At 38.3% G+C, this 25,272-nt stretch overlaps 1 protein-coding gene across 1 annotated transcript in view; it reads left to right on the top strand.

The window, feature by feature from the left end:
• The window catches only part of LOC136866754 (cilia- and flagella-associated protein 52), a 256,308-nt gene that overhangs the window by 174,600 nt on the left and 56,436 nt on the right, over positions 1-25,272 (top strand). Inside the window, exon 10 of the mRNA XM_067143864.2 lies at positions 24,953-25,104. Coding sequence (XP_066999965.2) covers positions 24,953-25,104 — 152 coding nt within the window. The remainder of the gene's footprint in view (positions 1-24,952; positions 25,105-25,272) is intronic.

A 25,272-nucleotide genomic window follows, 5' to 3' on the forward strand; every position in this document is an offset into this window, starting at 1 on the left:
AACACCTTTATCATTGTTGAACTGTTAAATTTTCAATACGGACCTAAAATGAGGTTTATAACATAACATGTAACATACCACTTAGTCGAGCAGCTCTTCTTCTTTCTCTCAATTCTTCCCAACCCAAACTTTGTAACATTTTTGTTACACTACATTTTGTCGGAAATCGCCCAGAACAAATCGAGCTGCTTTTCTTTGGATTTTTTCCAATTCTTGAATCAGGTAATCCTGGTGAGGGTTCGATACTCTAGTTGGGGTCTTACGAGAGACTTATATGCCCTCTCCTTTACATCCTTACTACAACCCCTAAACACCCTCATAACCATGTGCAGAGATCTGTACCCTTTATTTACAATCCCATTTATGTGAATACCCCATTGAAGGTCTTTCCTTATATTAACACCTAGATACTTACAATGATCCCCAACAGGAACTTTCACCCGATCAACGCAGTAATTAAAACTGAGAGGAATTTTCTATTTGTGAAACTCACAACCTGACTTTTAACCCCGTTTATCATCCTACCATTGCCTACTGTCCTTCTCACAACATTATTGAGGTCATTTTGCAGTTGCTCACAATCTTGTAACTTATTTATTACTGTGTACAGAATAACATCATCCGCAAAAAGCCTTACCTCCGATTCCACTCCTTTACTCATATCATGTATATATATAAGAAAACATAAAGGTCCGATAATACTGCCTTGAGGAATTCCTTTCTTAATTATTACAGGGTCAGGTAAAGCTTCACCTACTCTAATTCTCTGAGATCTATTTTCTACAAATATAGCAACCCATTCAGTCACTCTTTTGTCTAGTCCAATTGCACTCATTTTTGCCAGTAGTCTCCCATGATCCACCCTATCAAATGCTTTAGACAGGTCAATTGCAATACAGTCCATTTGACCTCCAGAATCCATGATATCTGCTATATCTTGCTGGAATCCTATAAGTTGAGCTTCAGTGGAATAACCTTTCCTAAAACCGAACTGCCTTCTATCGAACCAGTTATTAATTTCACAAACATGTCTAATATAATCAGAAAGAATGCCTTCACAAAGCTTACATACAATGCATGCCAAACTTACTGGCCTGTAATTTTCAGCTTTATGTCTATCACACTTTCCTTTATATACAGGGGCTACTATAGCAACTCTCCATTCATCTGGTATAGCTCCTCCGACCAAACAATAATCAAATAAGTACCTCAGATATGGTACTATATCCCAACCCATTGTCTTTAGTATATCCCCAGAAATCTGATCAATTCCAGCCGCTTTTCTAGTTTTCAACTTTTGTATCTTATTGTAAATGTCATTGTTATCATATGTAAATTTTAATACTTCATTGGCCTTAGTCTCCTCCTCTATTTCGACATTTTCCTTGTAACCAACAATCTTTACATACTGCTGACTGAATACTTCTGCCTTTTGAAGATCCTCACGTACACACTCCCCTTGTTCATTAATTATTCCTGGAATGTCCTTTTTGGAACCTGTTTCTGCCTTAAAATACCTATACATACCCTTCCATTTTTCACTAAAATTTGTATGACTGCCAATTTTGCTTGCCATCATGTTATCCTTAGCTGCCTTCTTTGCTAGATTCAATTTTCTAGTAAGTTTCTTCAATTTCTCCTTACTCTCACAGCCATTTCTAACTCTGTTTCTACCGAGCTCGATAGCTGCAGTCGCTTAAGTGCGGCCAGTATCCAGTATTCGGGAGATAGTAGGTTCGAACCCCACTGTCGGCAGCCCTGAGAATGGTTTTCCGTTGTTTCCCATTTTCACACCAGGCAAATGCTGGGGCTGTACCTTAATTAAGGCCACGGCCGCTTCCTTCCCACTCCTAGCCCTTTCCTCTCCCATCGTCGCCGTAAGACCTATCTGTGTCGGTGCGACGTAAAAAACTAGCAAAAAAAACTCTGTTTCTTTCCAGTCTGCACCTCCTTCTTAGTCTCTTTATTTCTCTATTATAATAAGGTGGGTCTTTACTATTCCTTACCTCCCTTAAAGGTACAAACCTGTATTTGCATTCCTCAACAATTTCTTTAAACCCATCCCAGAGTCTGTTTACATTTTTATTTACCGTTTTCCACCGATCATAGTTCCTTTTTGAAACTGCCTCATGCCTGCTTTATCAGCCATATGGTACTGCCTAATGGTCCTACTTTGAAGACCTTCCTTTCTATCACATTTATTTTTGACTAGGACAAAAACAGCTTCATGATCACTAATACCATCTATTACTTCAGTTTCCCTATAGAGCTCATCTGGTTTTATCAGCACCACATTCAGGATATTTTTCCCTCTGGTTGGTTCCATCACATTCTGAATCAGCTGTCCTTCCCATATTAACTTATTTGCCATTTGTTGGTCATGCTTCCTGTCATTCGCATTTCCTTCCCAATTGACATCTGGCAAATTCAGATCTCCCGCTACAATCACATTTCTTTCCACGTCGTTTCCCACATAGCCGACTATCCTATCAAATAATTCTATATCCGCGTCAGTGCTACCCTTTCCCGGTCTGTACACTCCAAATATATCTTTAGAAATGAGCCTTACACCTAGAATTTCATGTGTCTCATCTTTAACTTTTTCGTAGCTTACAAATTCTTCTTTCACCAGAATGAATACTCCCCCTCCCACCATTCCTATCCTATCTCTACGATACATACTCCAGTGCCGTGAGAAAATTTCTGCATCCATTATATCATTTCTCAGCCATGATTCAACTCCTATTACAATATCTGGTAAATATATATCTATTAAATTACTTAATTCTATTCCTTTCTTTACAATACTTCTACAGTTCAACACTAACAATTTTATGTCATCCCCACTTGGTTTCCAGTTCCCTGTTCCCTTATCATCACTCCCTAGGCCACCCCGTTTCCCTGAATGTACCTCCCTATGACCCTTCCAAACAAATTTCCTAACTTATACATATCACTGCGGTTTAAGTGAAGGCCATCAGAGTGCAGATCCCTATCTCCTACCCACCCATTAGGATCTAGAAATTTCACTCCCAGTTTCTCACATACCCACTCCATAGTCTCATTTAAATCCCCAATCACCCTCCAGTCTGTATCCCTCCTACACAGTATTCCACTAATAACAATCTCCGCTTTCTTAAACTTCACCCGTGCTGCAATTACCAGATCCCACACATCTCCAACTATGTTGGTACTTATATCAGCTTGCCTTACGTTGTTGGTACCAACGTGAAACACTACCACCTTCTCCTTCCCCTCCTCCCTCTCTTCTACTTTCCTCAACATCTGCCTCAACCTAATTCCTGGATAACATTCTACCCTGGTTCCTTTTCCTCCACACACTTTCCCCACGTGTCTAACGATGGAATCCCCCACGACCAGAGCCTCAACCCTCCCCACCTCATCTGATCCCCTCCCCTCATGGTCAGCCCTATCTTTCCTGATAGCTGCAGAAGCTACTTCCTCCTCCCTTTTCTCCTTCCCATGACCCTGTTCCACCTGTCTTTTCCTATCCTCTACGCTATATTTCCCTTTCCTACCTTTTCCCTTCCTCCTACTTCCACACATCTCACCAACAGTTCCCTGTCCCTCATCTTCCCTCTGTTGTTCTACCTGGAGTGACTCGTACCGATTTCACACAGACACCTGTCCTGAATTCTGATCTTGAATAGAGCCCTTAGCCTGCAATCCCCTTCCCCTTAGAACATTAGACCACCTGTCTTCTACAACTCCTCCCTTTTTCCCTTCCCTCTTGTACACCTACTGTAACCTGTACATTGTTTGAGGGAGTCCTATCTTCCTTCCTGTCTTCTGTGAGAATCCTAATTATCTCCCTCAAACTTTCCAACTCCTCCCTCATACCCCTCAATGCCTCGCCACACCCACAGTAAGTACACTCGCGCTCCTTAGCCATTCTTTACGGAAAAAAAATGAAATTAAAAATAAAATAACTTATTTGCAAAAAATAAATGAACGGAGAGATATATTGTCTGGGATAGTACACAACGATACGGTAATTAATATACGACTACACTACAATACTACTTAGTCGTGCTATATATTTTTTTATCCTACAACCCCTAACAGGATAAAAACTGATGTTAATTACTGAATATCAAAAGTAATACACAAGAACTACACAATTCCATACTGCAATTAAGCCTATCCTAATTACAACAACAGAATTTTAGTAAGAGTTTCTATGGATACCTCTACTACACCAGTACTACACAAATATTTTACAATAATAAAATAAACACACTAAATTAAACTACTCGTATACTACTGTACAGTACACTACAGTAATTTTTAAACTACTTTCAGACGTATCCTAATTACGATACCGGTACCGTATGTCACTACTAAGCACAAACAGAAATAAAATTTGCAAGAACTACTGTACTCAAAGATTACCAACAAAGCTAAATGCTTAGACAAATTATATTAGTACTACGCTCTAATAGACATACACGAATATAGCAGGCAAGATACGGCACTATCTAAATGTAGGCTACTGTATCTATACTGCAGTGTATCTACACTACAATTTTCAGCTGAAGTGTGGTTATATGAACTTTTACCGCTTGTGGATTAGTATTATTTTCCCTACTACGCGGGGCGGAGAGAATAAAAGTGTCCTTAAATGCTGAGAATAAGAGGTTGCCTACTATAATTTTAACTGATTTTATTGTCTGGTATTAAATTGTATCCAGATTAATTTTCTTGATTTTTTTGGTCCGTACCAAGAGAACCTACTACAATAATTTCTCATTAGTATTTATTCAACTCAAACTTGTATTTTTACAAACAAATATTTTTCTTGGAGATTGGAGTTAATTTTTTTTAACTCTGCTAATGTTACGTTAGATTGTATTTTATCTTTCACTTACTTAAAATTAGTCTCTCCTTAAATTGGCCTTCTTATTTCAGATCAATTCTATTTTTCTTGTTTTCATTTGAGCAGTTCAGATCCACCTGACCTCTTTTATGTATGGCTTAGTTGCCTTTTAAGATTTTCATGGCATGTTTGAGACTTTGTGAAAGGTGAGTTTTTACTTTATCATTCTGTTTGTCTTTCTGGCTGTATTTTATTGTATTTTATTGTATCCCATGTCTTGCCAAAACTGTGATTTGATGAACTTCTGAAGGTACATCACAAAGTGCTCCAGCTGTTCGTCTTCTCTCCTTGCTACTCCAACAAAGAGTGTGAGATCTCTGTCATTGTTGAGAGTCCATCTGGCTAGCTTCACAGTGGAAGAATAACTACATAACGATCAGATCATTACAGCAGTTATCAAGAGTGCCGACCATACTGAGAAAGAAGACGATGATGATGATGATGACGAAAACTGCCAACCTTCCTGTCAAGTATTCAAGTATCTTATACAGATATCAAGGAACCTTTCAACTTAGCTCTTCTGTTTAACCCATTACCCATTATGGACGAGCAGAAAAAGCCAGCTGCACTTTATGGACGTGGGTTTATCGCAGATTATTTTGATTAAGTGAGCATTGTATTTTACTGATTGTTTTGGAAAAAAAAATACTATTTTGAAATACCAATAAAATGTATTTGTATCTGTCACGTTGGTGACGTGCTTATTGCTCTTCTGAGACATATTTTTGAAATGGCATTCGTGGTGTAGAAGTTGGTATCATTCGGAAATTATTTCTGCCTTGTATTCCACTATTTCTTCCTGCGTGGCTTGCTCACATTGTTCATTTGATATCAGCTTCCTCACTGTGGCTATGATCTTATATTGCTTTAATGTTTTCTCCTATAATTATGAAAATTACCTCTTGTACAATCTCTTGGCCTAACTTGTGGTAATACATTGAGAGCGAGTCTCTCCCTCTTCTCTCCTTCTTCGGTCAATCACGGCACTTGGAGCCTTCCTCGTTGGAGGTCCATGCTGATTGCAAGCGTGGGATGCCAGGAGTAATCGCTGGAGCACAATGGAGTCAAGACGTGTTTCGTTCTCACTCCTACATCAGGTTCTGATCTACCACATGGATACAGGATAACAATGTTCTGCATAAGGATTTAGTCCTTAGTGCTGCCTTATTAGTCTTAGGGACTGTCTCAATTTTTTATTATGAATTTAGTAACTTCAAGAATATTTCATCTATGTGAGTAATGGATGGTAGCATGCTTCTGCAAACTACAACACTGCAAGTAAGTCTCTTCTTCATTTCTATATTGCATCTGCTTCCTGCCGCATGAAGAAAAATGAGTTGAAATTAATTCATCTTCAGATTTGTCATTGGTCTTGAATTTAAGTCGTCCCACTACTCGTTTTTAAGTTACCTTAGTTTTCTCTAAGTTGGGTTTCCAAATTATACTTAGTTATACGTCCAAACCGTTTTGTGAAAAGAAAGTGTGTGATTAATTGAAATAAGTTACAGATTAATATTATTGAGCAATTCTATGAAACTACTCTGTGTATAAATTTTTAAAACTACGAGAGATTTCACTTGGGTACCAGTCTCTTGATTCGTTTTTATTTCTTGTTAACTGTTTCTCCTTATTTAATATTTTCCGAGTATTTGTATTTTATTCTTTTTCCCTTGATACATTTCTTGTTGGACCATTGTTGTTTTGGTCCATTTTTTTGTGGTTGCCAAGGTCTCTTGGCGTGTTTACGTCACCATGGTAACTGGTCGCATTGGTGTTGGGTTGTGATTTTTAATGATGTGTGCGGATATTGTCCTACTTCTTGGTGATTTTTTGTCTTGCTAATCTTGCTTTAATGTAATAATAATAATAATAATAATAATAATAATAATAATAATAATAATAATAATAATAATAATAATAATTCAAGCTGGACATTTGCATTATTTACCCATGGGTGAGAGAATATTGTTTTCAAGTTATATCTGTTTATCACGCTTGCCTCAATATTCCCCCTATAACTTGAAACAATTTCCACACTTTGTCACACTTGTCGACTTTGCCTTGGTCGTAGATTGTATCTTCTCTCTTCCTCCACATCACTGGATGTGCTCTCCTCCTCTTGACTGGATCATGTCGTGTTGGGGGTCAGGGTTGCCTTGCTGCCAGCCTCTTCCTCGATGATAGTCGATGCATTCTCCTCATGACCAGGTTGAGCTCTGTCGTCAGTAGCCTCTCCTCCAGGCTTACTCTGTATGCGTAGTGGTTGGGTGACTCGCCGCAACTCCGATGCATGGGCCTTGACAGAAGTGTTGGTCTTTAGTAAGTAGACTCCATGGCCCAGCTGCTTATCCACCTCAACAGGACCAACCGACTTAGGTGCGAGACCTGCGTGAAACCCTCCAATCTTATTACTGACTGGGTGGTTACGCCGCAGTACTTGTTTGCAGTACTTGTTCGACATCCTGAGCTTTGGCCTGGGTAAGGGATCTCTTCTCGGCCAAAGCTTGCTTCTCCTTGATATTCTGCTGATGCTGCTGCTGCTGCTGCTGCTGCCACTGCCACTCAGCCAGAGGAACAGCCGCGTCATCTTGACCAGAAGTGAGTGGTGGTCAAATCTCCCAATCCCTGGAGCCGTACAGCTGTCGACAAAAAAACAGCTCTGTTGGGGAATAACCAGTGACACACCTGATGTGTCATCACAGGGCAAAGAGTGACTGTGGTATTTGACGGTCCTACAGTCAATGTTCTTTGTCTATCAGGTGGACTCGTAGCATCCTTTTCAGCTCCTGGTTCTGTCCTTCTGTTGGATTGACCCTTGGGTTGTAGATAGGGGTGGTCCAGTGCTCCATACCTCATTCCTTCATCATTTGCTAACACTTCCTCAACGTGAACTGAATCCCATTGTCTGACAGAATGCACCGTGGATAACCATAGTGGCTGAATACCTTATCTTGTAGAAGGCTGGTGATGCATCCCGTTGTGGCTTCTGGTATTGGAAAGGCCTCAATCCATCTTGTGAAGAGGTTGGTGATTACTAGGAGCCCTGTTTTACCCCGTGGTGTTCTAGGGTAAGGACCCATCAAGTCCAGTGCTATGACCTCGCAAGGGCATTGGGGCCGTCTTCCTTGCTGACTGGAATCTGCCTTCTTGTTGCTCACCTTGGTGCAGGCATAGATGTAGCAACGCTTCGCATAGTCCAGGATGTCTTTTCACATGTTGACCCAGAAGAATCCTCGTCAGATAGACTGATATGTCTCTTCGCCTCTTGGATGTCTGGCTTCAGTTCTGTCGTGGAATTTCTCAAGGATGTCCGTCATGTGCTGTCTGGGGATCACCACTACTGCAGGCATGTCGAAGAGGTGCAACCTGTACATTAAGAGTCCTCCGTCAACCCAGAAGTTCTTGTAGCACATCTTGAATTCCCCCGGGACGAGTCTACTATCGGTGTTCGGTCTCCTAATCCACTGTGTCATGCTCCTACAGGGCTTATGTTGTTCTTGCCACTGTTTGATTACTCCCAGATCAAATTCCTTCTTGGTGGTCATAAGGACAGGTTTCTTAGGCTCACTCTGGTGTCTTCATGGGAACTCCCTCTGACAGTGGTGCTCCTAGCTTCAGGTTCCATCACCGGGTGCCTAGATAAGCTGTCTGCTCCTATGTTCGTCGATCCTGGGACGTGACACACATCAAAATAATATTCTGCGATTAACAGAGCCCATTGCGTCAATTTAGATTTTGAGCCAGAGACCAAGTTCAACCATTTGAGAGCGGCGTTATCGGTGTAGAGCGGGAACTTCCTTCCCTCCAAGTAGCCTCTGAATGTGCCCATGGGTAAGGCTTCCTTCTCAGCAGTGAAGTAGTGTTGATCAGTGGGAGATAGCTTCCTGCTGGCATACTCGATGATGTGCCTCCTGTCCTCAGTCATCTCCTGGAATAACACTGCTCCTAAGCTGGAGTCGCTGGCGTCCGTCTATAGGCACATCTTCCATTGAGGGTTGGAATGGGCTAGACCGGGAGCATTGCATATCGCAGCCTTAATGCCTTGGAATGCTGCCTCTTCCTTGCTGTTCCATCGGAACGGGGGGGTTATTATGGGGTAGATTGGTGAGTGGTGTTGCCTACTCTTCAAAGTGTAGCACGAAGCTGTTATACCATCCACACAAGCCAAGGAACTGACGTACTTGTCGTTTGGTCCGCGGGCGTTCAGCTTCTTCGATAGCTCGATTCTTCTCCGGTTGCCTTTCTTAGCCTTCAGATGTTAGGACATGGCCAAGATATTCTATGCGGGACTGGGCGAAGTGACACTTCTCCAGTTGGCAAGTCAGTCCATGAATCTTCAGTCATTCCAGCATTTTCCTCCAAAGTACAAACATATCCATCAGTTGCATGAAGGTGGCAGGAGCATTCTTCAATACAAAGGGCATTACTGCAAACTGGTACAATCCTCTTGGTAACATGTAGGTGGTCAGTGGTCTAGAACTTTCCTCGGATGATAGGTGAAGCCCAACAGGATGTAGAGGGTTCAATGAGACCTTGCCCTTCCATCTCTTGAATCTTCTGGATGACAAAGTTGCGCTTATCCGGATTGATTGGATATGGACGTTGCTTGATGTGTGAGTAAGCGCTGCATTCAGTGGTGTGCGTTACCGTTGTAGTCCATCCTATTTTATTGGTGGTGACTTCCGGAAAGTCCTTTAAGGTGTGTCTCAGCTCCTCTTCTTCACTCTGTTGAAGATGTATTAACTGCATTCTCACAGGTCCACATCGACTTCCGTATCCTTGCATGTCTGGAGATTTCCATCGTGCCAGGCGATCCTCAGATCTCTGTCTTTTCCCAAAAAGACTTCATGAGCTGCATAGTCTAGGATCACCTTGTATTCTACCAGAAAGTCATGACCTAATATGATGACAGGTATCAGGTTCTGAATCACTGCAACATCAATTACAATAGGCATGTTCATGCATTTGGTGTTAGGTTTGCCAGTCCTTGAATGGAATAGGTTACCCCATCCGCTGCTCCCACTACCCTTCCAAGATGGTGAAACTTCATAGGCAGTAGTAATCTGGCGACAGTCCCGTTGACAAATGAATGGCTTCCTTGGCTGTCAAGTATGGCTGAAAAATTCTCATTGCCAATCCTTAAGATGATAGCTGGGTGAGGCTGGCCTGTTCTACTCACAATCTGACTAATTCCTCTCCTACTTGACCAGGGTTGCTCGTCTGTCAGGTCTCGAGGTGCATTCCTGATCCCGGTCCCATCTCCCCTCAATCCAGAATGGGCCGGACCTAGTTTTCCAACGTCAAGGCTGGGCACTTGTTCTAAGGGTGTCCCGCTCTTCCACACTGGTAGCACTTCCCAACTGTGCTGGGCTCTTCTGCAGCTTTGCTCTTGTGCTCCTCCTCCACCTGGGTGATGATTCTGCGTAGATCATCAAAGGATCTCGGTTGCAGTACTTTTGCTAGGGGTTGAATCTTATCGTGGAGTAGCTTTGTGATGTCTGGTAAAATCTCCTTTTCGCTTCCATCAGGGTGCAGACGCTTGAAGAGTGGGTACTTCTGTAGGACGAAGGCGCTAGCTCTCATGCCAGTGGGTTGTGCCTCAGTCAGTAGCTTCTTTTTCACAGAGCTCTTCACCCCTTCAGAATTAAACCTAGTGAGGAATTCCCTCTTGAAGTCCATCCAATTTAAATTCAAACTTTTCAAGTTATTCCACCAAGTAGCGGCTTGCCCCTTTAATCGTGGTGTGATTAGTTGCACGAAGATGTCCTCTGGTAAATTAGACCTTCCTAATAGGCTGACCGATCCTTTGACGAAGCTAGTCGGGTTCTCCTCCAGTCGCCCATGGTATTCTGGAACGCTCTCTATGATCACCTTCGGGTCTAGGTGTCCTGTAATGCCAGTTAGGTTTGAGGGGTTTAGAGGTGTGGTGGTACGTCCTTTTTGAGTTAATCTATTTTCTACTGCGTGAAGGATGCTTACCCTTATATTCTGCACATCTCCCTTGATGGTCAAAATCCGGTTTTTTAACCATCCTTTAGCAGCAGAAATACGGCTCACAAAATTTCCTTTGATGGCCAAGATACGGCTTTCAAAATTTCCCTCAGTGGTAGAAATTCTCTCCTCAACCTGTTGCTTTATGCTGGAAACCTGGATTTCCACCCCCTCCTTGAGGTTCAAGATGTCCCCTTCCAGCTGGCTTACTCTACTATCGATCTGGTCAACCTGTCCCAGATTTGACCTGATGTCCGATATCTGCTGTGTTAATCAATCGGTGACATCACTAATTTGCGATGAAATGTTGTCTTTTACGGTTGAAATTTTTGATTTGAGGCCCTGTTCTAGCTTGCAAACCTGTGTGTACACTTGTGTTATCTGCCCGGTTAAAACTGAGTTAGCTTGAGAAATTTTGCCTCGAGGTTTTATTATTTACTTTTACAATGCTTAGTAAAGCTAAAGGTTCCACCTATTCAATACGTATCGTAATGGTCTATTTAGAACATCACATATTTATTTAACTTATCATAAAATACATCTTTGGTACCGGTTTCGGCAATCCACTATGCCATCATCAGCCATTGAGTTTTTTATAGCAAGGAACATTCAAAAATTTAAAAATATGCAATAGCAAGTCCTATTCTTACATGAAAAACATTAAAAATATAGCTAAATAGCATAGGCCCATTGTACTATACAAATTAACATGTCTTTTTTTGAAAAATACAATATTATTTAGTGCATCTAAAATTATTTTATATATCATTGGCAAAGTCTATGATTTGGTATACCTTATGTACAATAGAATCATGTAAAATTGATAAAAGAATCTACTTTTTGCCATTTAACCAGTTTTTAAAACAACAAGTCCTATTTTACATGGAAAATATTAAAACTTGGCTAGTTAGTATTAACCCTTTTTTTATGTTATACAAGTAACATGTTTTGTTAAAAGCTAAAGTATCTTTTTGTGCGTCTAGAATTGTTTTTTAGGTGCTTAAAAAGACTATGGTTTGATATAGTTGATACACAGGAAATTTGATGTTTCTATAAAAACCTCTGTCATTTTTAACACAGTTTCTTAGTTCCTCATAATATGCGACTTATACTGTTTTAGATAATAAATACAGGTTCTTCTTCCTTAAAACTTATTGAAACAACAGTCTGTTTGACTATGTAAGTCCTGATGTGTTTTTTCTTGTTTGAGTATTGCTTCTAGTATTTTCCAATGTAAATAACTGTATGGCTGAGGCCGAAACTATGGTTAAGATCTTGAATATTATTTTATGTGCCAGATGGAAATGGGCCGTAAATAGTGTTAATCTCGAACCAGTACGGACCTAAAAAAGGAAATAGTGAAATGAGTATGAGTTATTGAGAACGATACGCGGTACTATAGAAAAGAATTGAAGATATGAAACTCACCTCAGGTTGAATGTAACAGCGTGCAGAGAGAGTGAGGAACAACTGCTGAATGTCTAACGCCAACCAGCCGGCTCAGCTGTAAGGCGGGGCGTATTATGTAGGGGAAGGGGACGCAGGAGAGGTTGCGTTCGCGTGTGCCTGTATGTCAGGGGGGCGTGGACTTTGCCGGGGATAGTAGGCTAGCGCGCTACGTAATATTTTATATACGGATTGATTTTTAGGAATTTTTAAACTGTTAATTAATGAAATAAGCATGTCAAATAAAATTGTAGGTTTTTCCGAAATATCATTTAGATTGTAATTGGGATTATAATATTGATCTAAAGTAATGTAACATTGCTCTGTTAGGTCTAGGAGTGGGCCTTTATTTATTGTTTCGATGATGTCCAAGTCCTTGTTGATACCGTAAAAATTGTGTTTGTATTCCTGTATGTGCTGACCTATTGCCGAAAATTTTCTATATTTTATGGCATTGACATGTTCATTGTATCTGACTCATACTCATTTCACTATTTCCTTTTTTAGGTCCGTACTGGTTCGAGATTAACACTATTTACGGCCCATTTCCATCTGGCACATAAAATAATATTCAAGATCTTAACCATAGTTTCGGCCTCAGCCATACAGTTATTTACATTGGAAAATACTAGAAGCAATACTCAAACAAGAAAAAACACATCAGGACTTACATAGTCAAACAGACTGTTGTTTCAATAAGTTTTAAGGAAGAAGAACCTGTATTTATTATCTAAAACAGTATAAGTCGCATATTATGAGGAACTAAGAAACTGTGTTAAAAATGACAGAGGTTTTTATAGAAACATCAAATTTCCTGTGTATCAACTATATCAAACCATAGTCTTTTTAAGCACCTAAAAAACAATTCTAGACGCACAAAAAGATACTTTAGCTTTTAACAAAACATGTTACTTGTATAACATAAAAAAAGGGTTAATACTAACTAGCCAAGTTTTAATATTTTCCATGTAAAATAGGACTTGTTGTTTTAAAAACTGGTTAAATGGCAAAAAGTAGATTCTTTTATCAATTTTACATGATTCTATTGTACATAAGGTATACCAAATCATAGACTTTGCCAATGATATATAAAATAATTTTAGATGCACTAAATAATATTGTATTTTTCAAAAAAAGACATGTTAATTTGTATAGTACAATGGGCCTATGCTATTTAGCTATATTTTTAATGTTTTTCATGTAAGAATAGGACTTGCTATTGCATATTTTTAAATTTTTGAATGTTCCTTGCTATAAAAAACTCAATGGCTGATGATGGCATAGTGGATTGCCGAAACCGGTACCAAAGATGTATTTTATGATAAGTTAAATAAATATGTGATGTTCTAAATAGACCATTACGATACGTATTGAATAGGTGGAACCTTTAGCTTTACTAAGCATTGTAAAATCTTGAGTCAATACGGACAAAAAATGAAGTTTTTAATACTAAATATTATTATTTACTTTCGAAAGTTGGTCTGCAATCTGTTCTGTTAGGCCGGAATTGACGTCTGAAATTTTTTCATTTTGGCCAGAATTGACGTCTGAAATTTTGTCATTTAGTGCCTGCATCATGGTCATTAAGTTAGAACATATTTAAGGGATGTTTACCTCTTCTTCTGTCTCCGAATCTTCGTCAACTTTGATAAAAAACATTTCGGGATCTTCTCCTTTTTCCACAAGATCTTCCCGTAGCCACATCTGTAGCGATTTTTTCTTCCACTTCGTTGGGAGATTTCTCTTGGTGAGTTCGTCCTTGAGTTGTTTCAATGACATATTCTCTAGTATCACTTGAATTTTGATCTACTAATACTCGTGTTCACTCGTAAATTCTTACATCCTCATCACAGTCGCCAGTTAATGTATCCACAGAGACGCACATGAAATGCTGTCAGTCAGTACAGTTATTTATTCATATTTATTTACAAATTAAACACACACATAACCTTAATCACTGCTGTCCAATAACGGACCATTTATATTGGTATTATTAATCACTGCTGTCACTAGCAAAATACACACATCAACAAAGCTGCCATTTTGACAACTGCCTATCACTTCAGCATGGAGACTGCAACCACTGCATGTCACAACAACATGCGGTCACAAGTATACAAGTATACAAGTATACTCCTGCTACACCATAACTCTACTAAATAATAACTCGTTCTTACCATCAAAATCACCTCCTAATATATGTGCCTGGCTAGGCTTCTAGAAGGATACACTACCAAAATACCTTCTCATGAAATCTTGAGTGCCTAACAACATGGTTATAATGTACAGAATATTCTACCATGATCTAGTGCCACTCTGGAAGTTACAGTGTGTTTCACAATTCTGTAGCAGATTACACATCATATATAGGTAATAATAAATTATATAACATTAATTTACAGGTATTTGTATTAACTGAACTCATATAAATATTTATGTACAGCACATGTTTCATAACATAACCTCACAAACAATGCGATCATATTGTATGTACGTATGATGTAATAATAATAATAATAATAATAATAATAATAATAATAATAATAATAATACAAATATTAATTGGATGTCATACTTCATAGCCATACATTACAAGTAGTAGTAGTAGTAGTAGTAGTAGTAGTAGTAATAATAATAATAATAATAATAATAATAATAATAATAATAATAATAATAATAATAATAATAACAACCCCATGGCACTATAGCCCTTGAAGGGCCTTGGCCTACGAAGCGACCGCTGCTAGCCCGAAGGCCTGCAGATTACGAGGTATCGTGTGGTCAGCACGATGAATCTCTTGGCCATTATTCTTGGCTTTCTAGACCGGGAATAATAATAATAATAATAATAATAATAATAATAATAATAATAATTTGAGCTCAACACTTGCATTATTTACCCATGGGTGAGAGAATATTGGTTTCAAGTTATATCTGTTTATCACACTTGCGTCTACCATACTGGAGTTAGGCTGGCAAAAGGAGCTTTCCGTACTAGCCCCATTCCCAGCCTACTCGCTGAAGTTCGAGTTCCATCTTTACAGATAAGGAAGCAGCAGTTACTCCTCACGTATTCTGTCAAAATTTGTGAAATGCCGCTACATCCAAGCTATCAATGCATCTTTAGTACCCAATACCCCCAGAGCTACCAAGACCGGCCGAATGTCACACAGCCGGTCGGGTTTTGAATTGATAGCTTGTTTTGTGATTTAAATATAGATATCGCTGATTGTCTTGAACAGACTCTTAGCAAGGTACCTCCGTGGTTAGTTCCATGGCTGGGAATACATCTAGATCTATTCCATGGACCCAAGGTGAACACAGATTCCTACGTTTATCAGAGGTATTTCCAGGACTTCGTTCACTAATATCCGGCCGCGAGACATATCTTCACGGATGGTTCTAAAATCTGAGAAAATGTTGGTTGCTCTTTCGTCACCGATGATATGAGCATATGAGTATATGTAGTGTGTATTCTGCGGAGCTTTATGCCATCTTGGAAGCTCTCCAGTGTGCACTGGGTGACGAAAGAAGCCAGTTTTTTTTTTTTTTTTGTGTACCGATTCGTTAAGTTCTCTGCAGTCTATTGAAACCTTTCTTGCAGCACCCACTGGTGCAGCAGATTTATGACCTTCTAGGCAGGTTAAGTGATGCTGGCACCAGAATCACTTTTGGGATTGCGGGGAACGAATTCGCGGATGACGCTGCAAAGGAAGCAATACTTTTACCTCCAAGACCTAACATTGTACCTGCTAAAGATATTTGTTCTCAGCTACGCCGAACCATCTTGGCGTCCTTGGAATCGGAGTGGCTAGCTATCCGAACTCCCAACAAGTTGAGAGCAATTAAGAAGAGAACTATCATGTGGCGGTCCTCTTTCTGGCTTTCACGGAGGGAGGCTGTAGTGTTGTGTAGGCTGAGGATAGGTCATGGACGATCTACACACTCTTATCTCCTAAAGAGGGAAGACACCCCCAGTCTGTTCTTGTGGTGCCGACTTCACTGTGGCCCACATTCTCACAGAGTGCGCCAATCTCTCTGGCCTAAGACGGAGCCTCGGCCTGCAGGAAACTCTCGAATGCATACTAGCCGATGACGTGACTACTGCTGATCTCGTCGTCCGATTTATATGCGACAGTGGATTAATCAAGGGTATTTAAATTACAAGTGTACTATTACTTGGGGAGCACACATTCCCTTTTGAATCGTTAGTAATTTTTCGGCTTAATTCAATAATTTTTTGTTTTATTTTGTACTGTGTTTCCAAATTCTTTTGTTGAATAAATTATTTTATTTTATTTTAAATTTCTTTTCCACTAATTTGTTCAGAGAGGATGATTACCTAGTTGTACTTCCCCTTAAAACCACACCCGAGCGACTGGAGTGAGACATTGATGATGATGATGATGATGATGATGATGATGATGATGATGATGATGATGATGACTTCCTCTTAAAACAAAAATCACCACCACTATCTTCAGAAAATAAAGAAAAAGCAGCTAGTACAATCCATCCCCAATCCCATAAAAATCGGCATACTATGGTATGGTAAATAGAGCACTCACCATCCCCTTAACTAAAAGAGACATTCAAAATGAACTGAATGTAATAAGATCAATAAGTAAATCAAACAGGTATAATGCACAATTTATCAATAAGATCATCAACACAACCAAAATATGTCAAATTTCCACTTTAATCAGAGAATCAACAGACAAAACAGTATTCCTCCTTTATGTTCAATAGTTCAATATACAGTAGAGTCTCGCTCAACCGACCTTCGCTTATCCGACACTCCGTTTTATCCGACACTGGTAGGCTTAATTTGAACTTTAGGTGGATGCAACTCTGGGACACGGGGTGTGGAGGGTGCGACTGTGGGACAAGCACTAGCAGTCATGTGGTAGGATTTTGCAATGTAGTATTGGTTGGGTGCGGATGTTATAGTTTTCATATCCTCTGTGAGTATGGCGAGTAAACGTAAGAAAGTGATTGTTTCTGTGGAAGACAAGTAGAGTGGGTTAAAGAGACTGGACAAAGGGGAAACTCTCCAAAAAATGGCTTCAGATTATGGTGTTGGACGTGTTACAGTGGGAGACTGGAAACATACGAGGGAATAAATTGAAAAGTGGTGCTCTACCAGAGCAACAAGTGATGCACTGAAAATTAGAAAAAAGCAATGAAAAATGAGAGTACGAACAAGTAAGTGAAGCACTATTTCTTTGGTTCACTAAAAACCAGGAATAGGGCTTGTCAATATCTGGCCCCATTCTGAAAGAAATGGCGGTGTGTATCCAGAAGGAGTTTAATAAAGGGACCCTAATTTTACTGTTATTGCTGGGTGGCTTGATCGATGGGAAAAACGGTACGGCATTGGGCAGCTTAATATCTGTGGAGAAGAACTGTCAGCTAAATCCGATGAGGTTGTGAAATTTAAAAGACAATTTCAAGAAATAATTCTTGCTGAAGGATTAACCGGTGATCAGATTTTTAATTGTGATGAGACTGGGCTGAATTTCAAGATGCTGACATCAAAACTCTTGCAGCCCAAACCAAGACGTCTGCACTTGGCTACAGGCGTAGTAAGAAAAGAGTACTGCATCTACTGTACAATTGAATTAATAAGACAATAAATAGAGTCCCGTAAAACATAGTACATAATACAGTATAGCCTTCCTGTTTGTTTTAGTTCATTTTCAAAGTTATTCTGTATTATCCGACATTTTCGGTGATCCGACGTACTCCAGGTCCCGTTTAGGTCGGATAATCGAGACTCTACTGTATATCAAATTACTAATATTTTAAAGAAAAACACCAACAAATAGCTTTTAAAACTAATAATAACATTTTTTTTTCAATTTCTGTAATACACGTACCATTAATCATCATTATCTTCATTTCCCGATTCCAGCTTCCCGGGTCAGGTTGTGAATCAAGAACCTCCATTGCTGCCTGTCTCTCCACCACTCTTCTCCTTTTTTAAGTACATCTTCTGGTTTTCCTCCGCTCTTCTCTGTGCACTCCCACACTGAATCTGTCCACCTCTTTCGGGGTCTTTTCTAATTCTATCCTTTCTGGTCTTGCCCTCAATACCTCTTAGGAATTTCGTCTCCACTGCCTGTATTCTACTCTCCTCTCGGTTTGTTATAGTGCACGATCCAGCTGCATAGGTTAGTATGGGTACATAATAGGTTGAATATAGTACTTTCTTACATTTCTTCGGGACATCTTGGTTCCACAAAATACCCTGTACACTCTGGTAGAAGCTGTTTGCTTGTTGTATTCTTTTTCCAATTTCCTCGGTAATCTTTCCATCTTCTGTGTTCACACTTCTCAAGTACTTGAAACTTTTAACCACTTCCAGAATTTTACCATTCAGTTTTATCTTTCCTCTTTCCTTCCCCTTGTCATCACTATTGTTTTACTTTTCTCTGTGCTTATTTTCATCCCAAATGTTTCTATCTCTTGATTCCATACATCTACTTGTTTTTGTACCTCCCGTTTCATCCTCACCCCATATCACTATATCATCTGCAAACAACATGTCTTGAATTTCATCCATGACTATAATGAATAGTATGGGGGATAGTGTACTTTCCTGTCAGAGACCAGTTTCAACTTTAAACCATTTTGTTTTTCCTATATTGCCGGGCTGAGTGGCTCAGATGGTTAAGGCGCTGGCCTTCTAACCCCAACTTGGCAGGTTCGATCCTGGCTCAGTCCGGTGGTATTTGAAGGTGCTCAAATACGACAGCTCCGTGTCGGTAGATTTACTGGCACGTAAAAGAACTCCTGCGGGACTAAATTCTGGCACCTCGGCGTCTCCGAAGACCTTAAAAAGTAGTTAGTGGGACGTAAAACAAATAACATTATTATTATTAGTTTTTCCTATATTAGTCTTCACACTACTAACACAATTTTTGTACATAGCTTTTATCATTTGCACTTCAACTCTGTTATCTTGTTTTTTCCTTTGTGTCCCATACCAAATGTCTGGGCACTCTGTCATAAGCCTTCTCAATGTCAATAAATATCATCACTATGTCTTTTCCAAACTCCCATTTTTCTCCTTCATATGTCTTAATGTAAAGACCAGATCAAACATTGACCTGTCTTTCACAAAACCATACTGTTCTTCTTCCATTTCTCCTTCTAGCTTCCTCCTCAGTCTTCCTTCCAATACTCTCTCAAATATCTTAGCTACATGGGCAATAAGGGTGATCCCTCTGTAGTTATCACATTCCTTTTTATCACCTTTTTTAAATATCAGGATAATTAAACCCTTTCCCCACTCTTCTGGGATCTCTTTCTTCCTCCAGATTATTCTAATTAATCTATACAGCCACTGTAGCCCTATTGGTCCTGCTGCTTTTATCATTTCTGTAGTTACCTCATCCACTCCTGCTGCTTTACCGCTCTTCATCTTTTGTATGGATTCCTCTATTTCTAACATCAATATCTTCTTTTCTTGTTCTTCTTTCCCCATTATTTCTTCTTGCTCCTTCTCATCTACTAGTTCACTGTATTTAATATTTTGCAATTCTGAGAAGTATTCTTCCCATCTTTTTAATATGTCATCTCTTTGTGTCAATATCTGCCCTGTTTCAGTTTCTACAAATTTTGTATCGTCCCTATTTCATAAACTATTCTTCACCAAACCATACAAAGCCTTTTCACTTCCCTTTATATCCTCCTGTAAAGTTTCTGTGAAACTTCCCAGCTCTTCCGTTTCTCTTCTTGTACTATTTTCTTACATACCTTTTTGGCTTCTTTATATTTCTGCCAATTCTCTGTACTATTGCTACCTATCCACTTCCTCCAAGCCATTTGTTTCTCTTTAACTGCTTCCTTTACCCTGCTCTTCCACCAAGGAGTCTCTTTTTCCTTTCACCTCCCTGGTAATTCTCCACAAGTGTTTTCTGCACACTTTACAAATCAATTTCTGAAACATGTCCATTCCTCTTCCACACTGTTCAAGTCATCTTTGGGAATTTCTTTCTTCAGATCCTCTTGAAACTTTCCCCTTATTTCTTTCTCTTTTAGCTTCCATCCCTTTATTTTTCTTTCCCTTTTTTCTGTTAAATTTGTTATTTTACCAAGTCTTAATTTGGCTACCCCCATTTATGGTCTCCTTCGAAATCTGCTCTTGGCTTTGCTGTCACATCTTCCAGTTGTCTACATTTCTCCTTCTCCACCAAAATACGATCAATCATTGTCTTTGTCTTTCTATCTCCTGAACCATATCTAGTTGTTTTATGTGAGTTCTTTTTTTTAAAGCACGTATTGCCAATAATTAATCCATTCCTTCTACAAAAATCTATTACCAAATCTCTTTCTTCATCTTGGTTTCTATAACATAGGGGCCAATTATTTCTTCTTTTCCCTGTCTATCTGTTCCAACATGTGCATTCATGTCTCCCATTATTATAACCTCTTTGTCTTCAATACATGTACCATTTTTCAAACTAATAAATTTTCTCAATCAAATGTCTACAAACTACAGTGCAATAGCTGCAAAATTACATACGTAGGACAAGCAGGATGTAGTTTTTCAATAAGATACGTGTAACATGTTAATGCTTCAAGATACAATCGGTTCTCTGCCATGTAACAGCACATGTAGACTTTAAGCATAGTTTTGCATCAATTGACCAAGATTTAAGCATATTGAAAGTGGATAAGAAGGGTACTATGCTCAACATATTGGAGAACTGTTACATTAATTTAGAACAGTACTTTAATAATGGTATTTGTTTTACATCCCACTAACTACTTTTATGGTTTTCGGAGACACTGAGGTGCTGGAATTTAGTCCTGCAGGAGTTCTTTTATGTGCCAGTAAATCTACTGACACCAGGCTGATGTATTTGAGCACCTTCAAATACCACCGGACTGAGCCAGGATTGAACCTGCCACGTTGGGGTCAGAAGGCCAGCACCTCAACCGTCTGTGCCACTCAGCCTGACAGAACAGTACTGTAATCCTAAATATAATATTAATGAAATCTATGAAAAACCTAATATTCTGTTTGATATAATCATTCCCAAATATGCAAAGTATAAACATAAAAAAGACACAACATCAAGTTCACCAATGTATTCATCCCCACCTACCTGCCCCTTCTCCAATCTCTGCCATCATCAGCTCCCTCTTGGCAATCAGTTGGGTGTTGTCGTCCGTGTCGCTTGCACGTAATTTATGAGGAACATGAGGGTGAGTCTCATATAGCTGTATGTTAATCTCGATCTTTTGGCTTCTCTTCTTTCTCAAAATTCACTTCAAATATATTTTTCTTTTTCAGACATTCACTTCACACCAAATTAAAACAAAGATCATTACATCTGATTGAAAGGTCACTTATTCAAGTTGTGAACATCCCCTTCAAAGTTATATAAACTGTTACTTGTATATTCTATTCACTAAGACATAATTTGTAGATCGAATGGGTCCATAATACACACAAACAATGAATATCAGCTCCAGGATTAATTCAAGACTCAAGAATACTTGTTTATTATAAGGACATTGGCATAGTCCAACACCATTCACAACAGTTTTAATGTATTATTTTAATTCCAATTTTAAATGTTTAGTCATCCAGTTCATCATTTTTTAGATTAAGACTTCACTTAAGACATACCAATTGGTAATTTTTTATTGGTGGTTATATATATATATGTATTTCCAATTTTGATCATGACTGAAGATGACCCAATGTAGTAAGGTTGAAACTAGTACCAATAATGTAAGATATAATATTAATCAAATAGTACTGAATAGGTGGATCTTTCTCTACCCTTTGGCGTGGAATGACATAAGTAGAAGAATAAACTTGAGTGAGGCTTTTAAAAGTGGGAAAGGTCATAATATGAAGATAAGGTTGGAATTCAATAGGACAGATGGGGACAAATATTCATTTATAGGACAAGGAGTAAAGGATTGGAATAAATTATCAAGGGAAATGTTCAATAAATTTCTAAGTTTGATGAAAATAAGGGGGCTGATACACCTGGAAATAAGATTTTTTTCATATTTGTTTTGTTTTTAATCTTGAATGAAAGAATACACATTTCTTTACCTAAATCTGAAGTTCTATAGCAAAATTTCCAATTTTGACCAAGATATTTCGATTTAAATTCATGCATGTACTGAACTGTTAGCTGAGTGGGAGTGGCATTTGTGTGTTCCACCTATTTTCACTGTTTTGGGAAGGCATCAGGACCATTTAATTATTATCCTTTGAACCAGAAATGATAATCTGGGCCTGTCTAGCTTTGTTATTCTGTGCCTGTAACCTAACCAGGAGGTTTTGTTTTGAATCGTGTCAAGTTTGTAAGACTCGGACAAAAAAAGAAGAAGAAGATGGCTGGCATAAAATTAGAAGATGGTAAGGGTGTTGGTGGTGCAGGTTGTCTCACTGATGCTATCATCAACAAGCTGCTGTGTTATTATGGCAATGCCATAAGGGAAAATAAAGTCAACTTGGAAGACATGAGGAAGGCTATATGGGCTAAATGGTATTATGAAATCTCTACTGACATTCACCCTCAAAATTAATGTTGTCCAAAAAGTTCAGGATTATGGTGTGGATGGCGTCAAGCCCTGGCAAATAGAACTGAAAAGGAGTATAAGCGCCCTCATCCAATTCCAGTGGCTGTAATGAAGACAGTTAAGCCAAAATTCCAAGACCTTGCTGCTACTGACCTCCGAAGGAGATGTCTGAAAAGTCAGACTCAAAATGGTAATGAGTCCTTTAACAGCAAAGTATGGACTGTTTGCCCTAAAAACTCAAATTCAGGGAGGATAGTTGTAAAATTTGCAGGTGCTGAAGCTGTGTCTTCGTTTAATGATGGTAATAAGAGTAAACTGGAAGAATGTTTAGGCATCAAAGTTGGTAAATCTCTGAATGAGATGTTCTTTGGGTCAAAATTGCTGAAAAATGGCTTTGAGAGTCTTCAAAGGAGGAACAAAGGACAAGGAGGAGGCTGAGGATGGAAGAATGTGGAGATATAGGGCACTAAATAAGCAGCAGGTGCCTTCTAGTGTTATGTGTAAGTGGAAATGTACATATACTATGTTTAGAGCTATTTTTCCAAAATTTCAATTTTTTCACACAAAAAAATGCAATAACTCAAGAACTAATGCTCCAAAATGCATGAAATTTTGAATTTCATTTGTTGGAACTAAGTTATAGAGGATGAACCTCAATTATTGAACTCCTTTGAAAAATATGCTGAGTGCATCTAAAACGTGAAATTCTTAGCTTTTTAAATATTCTAATTAAATACCTATAAAAGCATAACTTATTCTTCAACTAAGTTCATAGAGGTCTATCCTGGGTAGTTTAGTGTTGTCTTTAAGGAAAAAAATAGTTTATGCCAATCACATTGATAGTTTTCAAGAAATGTTTTTTGTAACATTCAAGAAATATTTTTTTAAATATTTTAATCTGCAAATTTTATTACACGTGTATATACTGAATTTTAAAACTTTAAACATCTAATGAAAGTCAAGCACTTACTATAAGTGTACAAAATTTAATTCAAATCCCTGTTAGGGTTCCATAGATATAGAGTAATTTATAAAATGCACGCATTCCAGGTGTATCAAATAAACAATTATAAATAAATGTAAATTTGTGGAAAACAGTTGATAGGGAATCATCCACCTGGACAGCTGCCCTAAATACAGATTGATTGATTGATTGATTGATTGATTGATTGATTGATTGATTGATTGATTGATTGATTGATTGATTGATTGATTGATTGATTGATTGACTGATTGATTGAATGATTGATTGATTGATTGATTGATTGATTGATTGATTGATTGATTGATTGATTGATTGATTGATTGATTGATTGATTGATTGATTGATTGATTGATTGATTGATTGATTGATTGATTGATTGATTGATTGATTGATTGATTGATTGATTGATTGATTGATTGATTGATTGATTGATTGATTGATTGATTGATTGATTGATTGATTGATTGATTGATTGATTGATTGATTGATTGATTGATTGATTGATTGATTGATTGATTGATTGATTGATTGATTGATTGATTGATTGATTGATTGATTGATTGATTGATTGATTGATTGATTGATTGATTGATTGATTGATTGATTGATTGATTGATTGATTGATTGATTGATTGATTGATTGATTGATTGATTGATTGATTGATTGATTGATTGATTGATTGATTGATTGATTGATTGATTGATTGATTGATTGATTGATTGATTGATTGATTGATTGATTGATTGATTGATTGATTGATTGATTGATTGATTGATTGATTGATTGATTGATTGATTGATTGATTGATTGATTGATTGATTGATTGATTGATTGATTGATTGATTGATTGATTGATTGATTGATTGATTGATTGATTGATTGATTGATTGATTGATTGATTGATTGCACAGTGAGTTCTACATGTTGCTTACCCTTGTAAGATTCTGTATATCCCACAAACTGAAAAATACTGAAAAATGTAGATGGATATACATGAGTATTCCATTTAACAACTGAAATATATATTTTAAATATCAGTGTCCAACTCTCAAACGGTGATTCTTGTTTGTCGTTTCAGATTCGTATCTGGGACATCAAACCAACCTGTCAAACACTAACGAAGATTCTGAAGGAACATAAAGCACCTATCACTTCAATTGCTTTATCTAGATCTGACACTGAGGCTGTAAGTGCCTGTACAGACGGTACTTGCATCATCTGGGATTTAACGTTAGTTACTAGATTTTCTTCCTTGAATATATTCCTGGATTTCACATTCATTGATACTTCTGTTTGAAATTCTATAACCACTGAAACACTAGTTAAGCTCATTAGTTTCTTGTGAAGTTATTAATATAATAATAATATAGACATGACATAGGTAGGCATTTGGGCTTA

The sequence above is a fragment of the Anabrus simplex genome, chromosome 3, assembly GCF_040414725.1.
Source record: "Anabrus simplex isolate iqAnaSimp1 chromosome 3, ASM4041472v1, whole genome shotgun sequence".
Lineage (NCBI taxonomy): Eukaryota > Metazoa > Arthropoda > Insecta > Orthoptera > Tettigoniidae > Anabrus > Anabrus simplex.